We start from the raw sequence: 9,677 nt of genomic DNA on the forward strand, positions 1-9,677 counted from the left end.
AGATACATTTTGGGATATAGCCATTACTTATCCATTGATATAGCCATTACTTATCCATTGATATAGCCATTACTTATCCATTGATATAGCCATTACTTATCCATTGATATAGCCATTACTTATCCATTGATATAGCCATTACTTATCCATTGATATAGCCATTACTTATCCATTGATATAGCCATTACTTATCCATTGATATAGCCATTACTTATCCATTGTATTATTTTAAAGAATGCATTGTGAAATGAAATAATGAACTGTGAGTTAAATGGGTAGAGGTGTATTTTCATTAGTTAGAATAATCATAAAGGCATTGCATCAGTCTAATAGTGCTTTGGTGGTTGTCTTTATGGAATATAGCAAAGGAGGCATCTGTCAAAGTCCCGTTTAATCTCCCCAGTGAGAACACACACACACACACACACAATATTGGAAATGTAATCAACCGCCGAATGCTTAATACCCCGCTTCAAAAACACACATGCTGCCTCAAACTGAGCGCAGTGAAGTGCTCAAAATGAGGCGAGCACGTATGAAACACTCCGAGACACGCAACAAACACATCTCCATGTATGTATCCTGAGTGGCCATCCATTCCCCCCCTCCATATAAACCACGTAATCATACTTCCTGTAGGAATGCAAACACGCAGTGTAATTACATTGACTTCTCCAAGTATTGTCACGGCCGCTAAGGGCACAACGCCTTTCCCTTCCATGACCGTTTACATTTAATATCAGCCTATCCGCTCGAGAGTCTACACCTCGATCATTCCCCACTAGCCTAGACCTGCGTCAGACAGCCACGTCACCCTCTCATCTCCATGTCCAGGGAGGATACGCCCAACTGCTCACAGTGCTTAGGCCCGCGGAGTCGTGCCCCGCTCCAAGTGTACCATCTGCTGTGTGTCGGGGGCGCATGGTGGTGGCTGTGAATCGGCAGACCAAAGTAGATTACACGGGCCTACGCAGCGTCGATGAGGTAGCTTAAGACTTACAGTCTCAACAGCTAGCCAACGTCTACAGTATTAGCATGACATTAGCCTCAGCTAGCCGTAGATAATGTCACGAAGCGAGTCAGAAGTGTCAAGGTGACGTAGCTTATTAGCGTAAAATGTGGATCAGCTATAATCACGTGCCTAAGCTTTTCACTGGCAAATACCTGGATGATTAGAGCAAACTAGCCGTTAGGCTACAGAATTAGCAGGAGTTGAGGTGTTTTGACAAATTAGTGGGGGTGCATTTGAAGGTTTGGTCCAACAACATTTGAGGGGACTAACAGTCCAGAGAACAACAAGGTCAACGTACCATAGAGTCTTGCAGCAGGTCCTCCAGCTTGCCCAGCCTGCTGCTCTTGTCACAGGTGTACTGCCTCTTTATGGTGTCCTGGAGCTGACGCAGGTACGTCTCGCAGTCCCGTGCGTCACTCACAAACTGACGGGAGGCAATACGAACACAACACACAGAGGTCAGCATCAGGACTGATATGTAATCCAGATACCAGCTGCCGGACCCTATGAGATATTCTATATTTAACCTAGTATTAAAGCTCCTTGGAGTCGTCTTTTATTCAGGTTTTAGAAGATGTAATCGCTTTACACTCCCAATTAAGGGCAAGTCAAAACATACATAGGTAGTCAAATTGACAAATTCATTTCATCTTGATCTTATATGACGGTGTCTATGTGAAAAGCCACAAACGGCTGACATTGTAAAGGACCAGATGGGTATTACAGGTATAACGTAACAGTACAAGGTGTGACTTTGTAAAGAGACTTTGTTCAACTCTCCTAACCTGGAAGTAGGTAGTATTGTCTTTGAGATGCTGCTCCACGCACACACACAGCTGGCGTACCCACTGCCATTGGGTCTGCAGCGCTGCACTGTACGCCTGGGGAGAGGGAGGGGGGTAAAGGCATCAGCATGCTTCAGTTCGGCTGGCGTCGAGACGTATTCGTCTAGGTGAACCAGACGAGTGTGCTCGCATACTCCCTTAAAATGCCTTTGCTTGGAAAAGGGGGAGTGATTTGTCCATTTTGAGACGCCGTGGCCAGTATACACTTCCTCAAAATAGTCTAAAATAACTCAAGAAATCTGTCATTAATTGTGATGTTTTTGCAGAAGAGATCTTCGCCGCGCAATTTTACATCTAACTAATATGTTTGAAGCAGTATTTTCCAAAAATGGCATGAAAACGAGTCGTCTCTCATTGACTGACAACAGAGACTGTATTGAAGAATCCCTACTGTTGACCAAACACCAACTAAGGGCATAGACTTCGACTCCGAACTTCGGCTTGCCTCCAGAAACAAATGTGTGTGTGCCCGAACTACCAAAAAAAACCTTCACAAAATGTCATCATAATATTTGCACAAAATCTACTGAACTGTTTCGGCTGGGAAGCTTCCTGGATACACATTTCACAAGCTCTTTATTTGAATCACAGTCAGGCTCCACAGTCCAAACATAGAGTACAAAATGTACTGACAATCTTATTTTGAGGGGAACATCGATAGCAGCACTGTTTGTACTGATAAGTACCGTAGATGGAAAGACAATCTTTTTGAAAGGCCATTGAACAGCCTTGATAGCTCTGTTGCTAGGCAACCTCACCTCCACTGTCTGTTTGGCCGGGTGGTTCTCCTGACAGAGCCGGTCAGCTGTTTCCTGCAGCGAGTGCATCACTTCCTGTTTCTCCTCCAGCTCTGACCTCATTTCCTGAGAGAGGATGACAGAGCATTCAGGGGAATATATATATTTTTAAAAAAAGGTATTCTCTGTGTGTGTGTGTGTGTGTGTGTGTGTGTGTGTGTGTGTGTGTGTGTGTGTGCGCATCTATCCCTGTCCACTCACGGCGTATAGCTCTCTCTTGGCATTGACGTTTGTATTGTTTTGACTCCAGTCGAAGGCCAGTTCCTCCTCTTCTCGCTCGTTGAGCCAGATCAGCTCCTCTGTACAGCGACACACAAACGCATGCAGGCTCTCCAGGCAGCGCAGACGCCATGACGAGAATTCCTGTGAAGACAGGGGACGGGAGGAGGAAATGTTACTCGGTGTTAACTCTATACGTCAACGAAGTGTTTATATGTTATTTCAGAGGCACACAGATAGACGTGCGCCCCTCGCTCTCTCTCTCCCACTCCCCAGTCAACTCCCTGCTGTGTGGTAGAAGCAGGTGCTTCTACCAGCTGCACTCGGTCTTTAACTCTCGCTAGCTCCTCTGAGCCTTCGGCAAGCGCAGTCACACCCTGATGGGATTAACGGAGAACGTGGGCGCACTGGGGTGCACACACACACACACACTACACACAATCCGACGCGCACACATTCACAGACTAAAAAAAGTCCTCCCCCTCACCAGTAGTTTGCAGTATAGATGCTCTAGCTTGGCCAGAGTGTCAGAATAACTGCTCCTGAAGTTCGGAGAGACTTTGGTCTGAGGAGAAAGAGATGAAAAGTTTAGCAAAACATTATCTGTCCCTCTCGACTAGGTTTGTGACCTAAGAATGTGTTTTAGAATCTATTAGTGTGTGTGTGTACCTCGTAGTTGCGGGCCTCCTTCAGGCTGTGCAGGAGGTCCTCCACGGCAGTGTGGACGTTCTGGTGGTCCTGAAGGTTCTGCTCTACAGAGGGCAGGTCCGCCCCCCACTCGGCACGCTCCAGCACGTCCTGACGTACGCACAATCAGTTCTACTCATCCATCCCCTTTCCCGTCCATCCATCCATCCCTCCTTCCCTCCCGCCCAGCCTCCCCAGCTCCCTCCCTCCACCTAACCCCCTTCTTTCTTACCTGTGTCTCCTCAACCCATCCCAGGAGCTCATAGATGAACCGGAGACTTCCTTCGTCCTCCGAGGACGACATGGCCACCAGCTGAGAGCGGGACATGGGTCTCCTGAGCAACGCCGCCCCCATCGCCCCCACCACGCCCACTGCCCCCAGCAGGGTCTGGGCCCCCGTGGACAGGGAGAGACCACTGTCGCTCCCCCGCGGGGCCGTCCGGTCTCCCCCCGTCACCGGGGAGAAGTGGCCCTTCCTGTAGACGCTGGAGCACTGGAGCCGGAGAGAGACCAGCTCCTCGTGGAGACAGGACGCTCTGTGGAGGAGGGGAACAAACGTGTTCAAAGGGGACTTCAAAAAGACACACCTTTTTCCTGTGACACACAGAACACACACACAGAACACACACACATGCGGTCAAGCTACGCTTCAGACGAGGCACAACAGTGGATCGGCCACGACTCGACATTGGGCCTCCGCTGTTGCTCCACAGAACATATCTTTAGTCAAAACACAGTACCGTCTGGTGTCACATTTACAGAGATGCAGTATAACCAAGTCAAATTGATATGCCATTGGGCAGGCGCTTTAATCAAAAGCGATGCGTGCGTATATTTTTGCCTTATGGGTAGTCCCGGGAATCAAACTCGCTTTCCTGGCATTGCGAGCGACATGCTCTACCAACGGACCTACACCCCTTCTCCCGCCACTGACCTGAAGGCGAGCTGCTCCACCTGGTAGTACTTCTCGTCTCGGAGGATGTTGAGGTCCAGGTTGAGCTGTCTGATCAGAACCTCACAGTCCTGCAGGTACAAGCCCAGCTCCCTCTCACAACGCACCGCCTCGCCACTCTCCACCAGGGACATGTCCTGACAGAGGGACGGGGGAGGAGAGAAGGGGGGAAAAAGGGGTACAGGAAGAGGAGATGAGGAGTGGTGTGAACAGCGAGGAAGAAGAGGGGAAAGTAAGAGAGAGGGATGGAGGGGAAAGTAAGAGAGAGGGATAGAGAGGGAGTGGGAGAAAGGAGAGTGATGGGGAAATGAGTGAGAGACACACTACACCATATTGAAAAAGGCATGTAGCTTCCAGGTCTGGGGTTAATTCAAATTGAAGGAAATAATTATCTTCTACTCCTCAGTTTATTGTGAAGTCATTTAAAATATATACAGTTTTTTTCACATTTCGAAATGTTAGAGACAGCGAGACAGACAGCGAGACAGACAGCGAGTGTCTACTGGGTGAAATACCAAAGTGTGCCATCACAGCAGCAATATTTGTGACCTGTTGTCACAAGAAAAGGGCAACCAGTGAAGAACAAACACCATTGTAAATAATACAACCCTTATGTTTATTTATTTTCCCTTTTGTACTTTAACTATTTGCACATAATGACATTTTGAAATGTCTTTATTATTTTGGAACTTCTGTGAGTGTAAGGTTACCGTTATTTTTAAATATGGTTTATTTCACTTTTTTTTACTATCTATTTCACTTGCTTCGGCAATGTAAACATATGTTTCCTATGCCAATAAAGCCCCTTAAATTTAAATTGAGACACAGATAAACAGAGACAGAGACAAAGAGAGTGACACAGACAGTGACATAGGACAGCATCACTCACGGCCTGTAGTGTGTTCTTGGCCAGGGTGAGTTTCTCCTCACAATCCAGGGCCATGTTCTGGATTTTATTGGCCATCTGCAGCAATAACTCCAGTCTGGAGGGACACACACACAAACACACACACACACACACACACACACTATCAGCACAGTGTGAACAAGCTCAAAACATTCATTTGGTTTGTCTGAAAAGGAACCCTAAATAGTACACTACTTTTGACCAGGGCCTGTTCAAAAATAGTGCACTATATAGGGAATAGGGTGTTATTTCATATACAGCCAGTGTCTATGGAATGGGTTTACCGTACAACCATAAAAAACGACCTAAATGAGAAATAATCTACCAGTTAATGGCGTTAGGCCTCAAAAGCACAGTGGTAGTGTTGTTTCACACTAAAAAGCATCCACAAGGGCCACGTTTTCACAACACAGAAGAGTACAGATCGACGCAAAATAACTCCCGTGTGGAAATGCCTGATCGTAGTGAGACTTCCTGCGTTTCTGTGCAGAGATCTGCGCTCCTGCATCACGACCACGCAGCCTAAGGGATGTCTATAAGTACAGTGTCGGGGGGGGTTAGGTTAGTGTGCTGCATACGTCTCCACAGTCTCTCTCTATAACTGCCGGTTTAAACTAGCTCTAACAGGGTTAAAGACGGAATCCGCAGTAGGATGAAACAGCGCCCCCCCACCACCGTTGTTATTGTTTCTGTTTGCCGAGCTGAAGTGAATATGTTTTGCTCTTTTATCTCGCTTGCAATGAGAGGGAAAGAAAAAAAAACGTGTTGGCAGTTTGCAGTAACTCCTTCGTTGTTGTAATATCTCAAATGGAAGTGGCTGTTTCCCCACTAAGGACTACAGCTTCAAGGTTAGTTACAGGGTTAAGTAGGTCTGTGTTGCTGACCTCTCCACAGTGGGCCGCAGGGCCTCGGTCTCTATGACTACTGGTATAAACATAACTCAAACACGAGCAGCAGTAAGGGTTAAGGTGAGGGTCATGACCTCTACGCCGCACGGGCCTCGGTCTCTATGACTACTGGTATAAACATAACTCAAACACGAGCAGCAGTAAGGGTTAAGGTGAGGGTCATGACCTCTACGCCGCACGGGCCTCGGTCTCTATGACTACTGGTATAAACATAACTCAAACACGAGCAGCAGTAAGGGTTAAGGTGAGGGTCATGACCTCTATGCCGCAGGGCCTCAGTCTCTATGACTACTGGTATAAACACAACTCAAACACGAGCAGCAGTAAGGGTTAAGGTCAGGGTCATGACCTCTCCGCCGCAGGGCCTCGGGTCTCTATGACTACTGGTATAAACATAACTCAAACACGAGCAGCAGTAAGGGTTAAGGTCAGGGTCATGACCTCTCCACAGCGGGCCTCAGGGCCTTCTCTCTCTCCAGCATCTCCAGGATCAGCTTGCCCCACTCCTCCTCCAGGTCATTGGGGTGCAGGCCCAGGGGCAGCTTGATGCGCCCAAACTCCATCCATACCTTGGGAAAACAAACATATGTATTGTAGAAGTAAAAATGACACGCCTACATATTCTTTACTCTAACATGCAAAATAATAAAAATACATTTGAAATTCTGAATTTCGTGTGCAAAGTACATGACTTGGGAGTGCAAAGGACCCAGGTCTGGAAGTATAAATGTTTTGGATGCTTGGGGTTGGGAGTCATCATATGCCATTGATCAGGAGTGTCAGCAGGGCAGTGGTGACATCAGGAGAGTAGAACCGAGGGGCAATGAAAGAGGATCTGATAAAGGAGGAATTATGGTTTGTTGTCTCAAGGCAGTGGCATGGGGTTGAAATGACCGGGTGCAGAGAACAGGGTGTTCGATAACACACACACACACACACACACACTACCCCTGAGAGACTCATGATGTACAATGCGGACCGCTCGTGGTGGCAGAAACCAGGTCACCTCTTCATATCTCTTTCTCCATCGTCGGCCATTGTTTGCGAGTTTCAGTTTTCCAGAAGACTCACGCCAGTCTAACATGCCATAATAGGATTTGATGTTGAAATGAGGCTGTGTCCTCAGGGTAATGGTACTTTAGTATCTGCCTGGGTATGTCGTTCCGTCTCTCGGACGATAAACCGGTGTTCACCGTCAACGTAGGTTTGCAGCTCCTGCTGTCATTTTATAATGCTTGTCGTCATTGAGCGGTCTTAATGAGTTTCAGAAATCTAAAGCCTCTCTTTCTTCCCCCCTCCAAATCTTACCTCCAGCAGTTTGTAGAGGTGTTCTACGCGACTCTTCTCCAGCTCCTTGGCAGGGATCTCGGTCTCCTTGAAATGGACGTACTCATTGTAAAGTGCCTGTGGAACAGCGACATGGTGTTGACAAAAAGGTTAGATGTCAATAACGGACATTTTTAGATAAAGCAGAAAAGTGTTAATAGTTATCTGGGCCCGAGTAGTAGAGCTGATCTTGGATCAGCCACTCCTGGTCTATATAATCCTACTCATTAGGATCTAAACCCGCTAAACTGATCCTAGATCAGCACTCTTACTCAAATGCTTTATAAACATGTATTTAGCATCTTTACCCACATCCTGTCCCCCTCATCCCCCCCATTGCCTCCCTCTCTAACTATCCTTCCTTCTCCTCCATTCTCTTCTTCCCTTCTCCCCATTTGTATTCTCTTCCCTCCATCACCCTTTCTACCTCCCCCCACTCCCTTCCTTGTCCCCTTCTCTCCCTCCCCCTCAGCACCTTGAGCTCCACAGGGTCCAGTGGGAAGTTCTTGTTGGCCATGAGGGCCTTGTGCTGCCGGCTCCACTGGAGCAGCATGGAGAAACGAGAGCGGTACTCTGCCCAGCGGTGGTCCACCTCCTGATAGAGAGAGAGGGGGAAGGAGGAAGGGGGAGAGAGAGATAGAGAGGGAGGGTCAAACTGTTTCATTGACAGTCAGCTATCAATATACGTCAATGGTTGACTGCGATCAATGCAGTTCATTATTGGCTCCACAGCTTTGGCAGCATGATGTCACACAGACTGACCAACTGTACATTGACACAGTAACACGGGAACCGCCAGTGTTCATTAGTCAATTTAAAAAATAATCACAAACAGGAACGTATTTAGAGACGTTTTACAGTTTTTTTCCCCCCCACACCTATTCCTAACTTAACCTTCCAAGACTATGTGCTGTAGGATGTTGGTACCCTGCCAGGTGCTAATGTGTCTCCCTCGCTCTCCTCACTGAATGACAAATGGATTAACAGGCGATAATTGCGCACCTTACTTCACAGTTGAATTTAAATTAGGCCTAACTGAATGACGAGGGTGAAGAGGCTGATTTAATTTAGAAAGACAATAGTGTAACGATGAGAGTGTGTGTTATGCCCATTTGTCAGGAGCAAATCATTTGACCGCGCGCCTTGGGGGTTGATTACCGCTCTCCTTTACGTTTTACTTTGTAAAAATATGCTGCTACGGAACTGTTATATTCACTATAAAACTATTACATTTACACATTTAAATGCAGTAGGCCTTCAGAATAACACAAAACATATCCTTGACTCTATCCAACGACATGAGCGGGGAAACAAACAATGCCAGTCTGGCTGAACAGCCGGACCCCATCGGCACGACACCGAAACTCATTTCACGTGTAATAAGTGACCAGATTAAATTGGCAATAATCTGCTAAGCATATTCCGTTTCTAAGACACTTAACCTTTGTCATATAACGCACCCAATTCAAGAGGTGCAGCTCTGATTTCCAAATGTCCCTTTTCCCAAGAATATCTGTGCTGTCCATGTATTCAGCACATGACTACTGGCGCGGCAGCACTGCTCTGACTGCTATCAAAAACTAGTATGATCATAAACTTCAAATGTAAATATGCAAATGTGTCGCCAATGGATGAATGGGCAATAGAAACCAGACAAAAGCTGATAATGGTGCATGAGACTTCACCCAACGATGAGGAAGGGGAAGAGGGTGATTGAATTTAGAACAATAGTGTAATTTTGATGAAGAATTGTGGCCCGGTCTAATCATTTTATTATGAAATGCAGGAAATTATATATCATTTCCGCTGGGAGAGTCCAATCAGACAGTGAGCGCAACATACAAAGTGTGTAGTTCAAAATGGCAAGCTGAACCAAACGAAGGGACGCTCTGACAGCATTGCAAATGCTTCAGAATTTAGATGAGTTGGAGTCAGATGTCAGATCAGATATCGACGTTGCTTATGAAGAGTCTTCATCTGATTCTGAGGTTGACTTCGAGCCTCTGCAGAAAAACCTGAACATG

The 9,677-nt window shown here is 46.7% G+C and overlaps 1 protein-coding gene across 30 annotated transcripts in view; it reads right to left on the minus strand.

Moving 5' to 3' along the window:
* LOC112266035 (microtubule-actin cross-linking factor 1-like) overlaps nucleotides 1-9,677 on the minus strand; it is a 261,147-nt gene that overhangs the window by 108,221 nt on the left and 143,249 nt on the right. For all 30 annotated transcript variants that reach the window (XM_042295674.1, XM_042295675.1, XM_042295676.1 and 27 more), the window contains 12 exons: nucleotides 8,129-8,248; nucleotides 7,636-7,731; nucleotides 6,769-6,896; nucleotides 5,402-5,495; nucleotides 4,495-4,649; nucleotides 3,793-4,096; nucleotides 3,543-3,671; nucleotides 3,361-3,438; nucleotides 2,856-3,017; nucleotides 2,616-2,720; nucleotides 1,798-1,893; nucleotides 1,311-1,436 (listed from right to left, as the gene is read on the minus strand). In XM_042295674.1, coding sequence (XP_042151608.1) covers nucleotides 1,311-1,436; nucleotides 1,798-1,893; nucleotides 2,616-2,720; nucleotides 2,856-3,017; nucleotides 3,361-3,438; nucleotides 3,543-3,671; nucleotides 3,793-4,096; nucleotides 4,495-4,649; nucleotides 5,402-5,495; nucleotides 6,769-6,896; nucleotides 7,636-7,731; nucleotides 8,129-8,248 — 1,593 coding nt within the window. The remainder of the gene's footprint in view (nucleotides 1-1,310; nucleotides 1,437-1,797; nucleotides 1,894-2,615; nucleotides 2,721-2,855; nucleotides 3,018-3,360; nucleotides 3,439-3,542; nucleotides 3,672-3,792; nucleotides 4,097-4,494; nucleotides 4,650-5,401; nucleotides 5,496-6,768; nucleotides 6,897-7,635; nucleotides 7,732-8,128; nucleotides 8,249-9,677) is intronic.

Source organism: Oncorhynchus tshawytscha, linkage group LG13 (assembly GCF_018296145.1).
Source record: "Oncorhynchus tshawytscha isolate Ot180627B linkage group LG13, Otsh_v2.0, whole genome shotgun sequence".
Taxonomy (NCBI): Eukaryota; Metazoa; Chordata; class Actinopteri; order Salmoniformes; family Salmonidae; genus Oncorhynchus; species Oncorhynchus tshawytscha.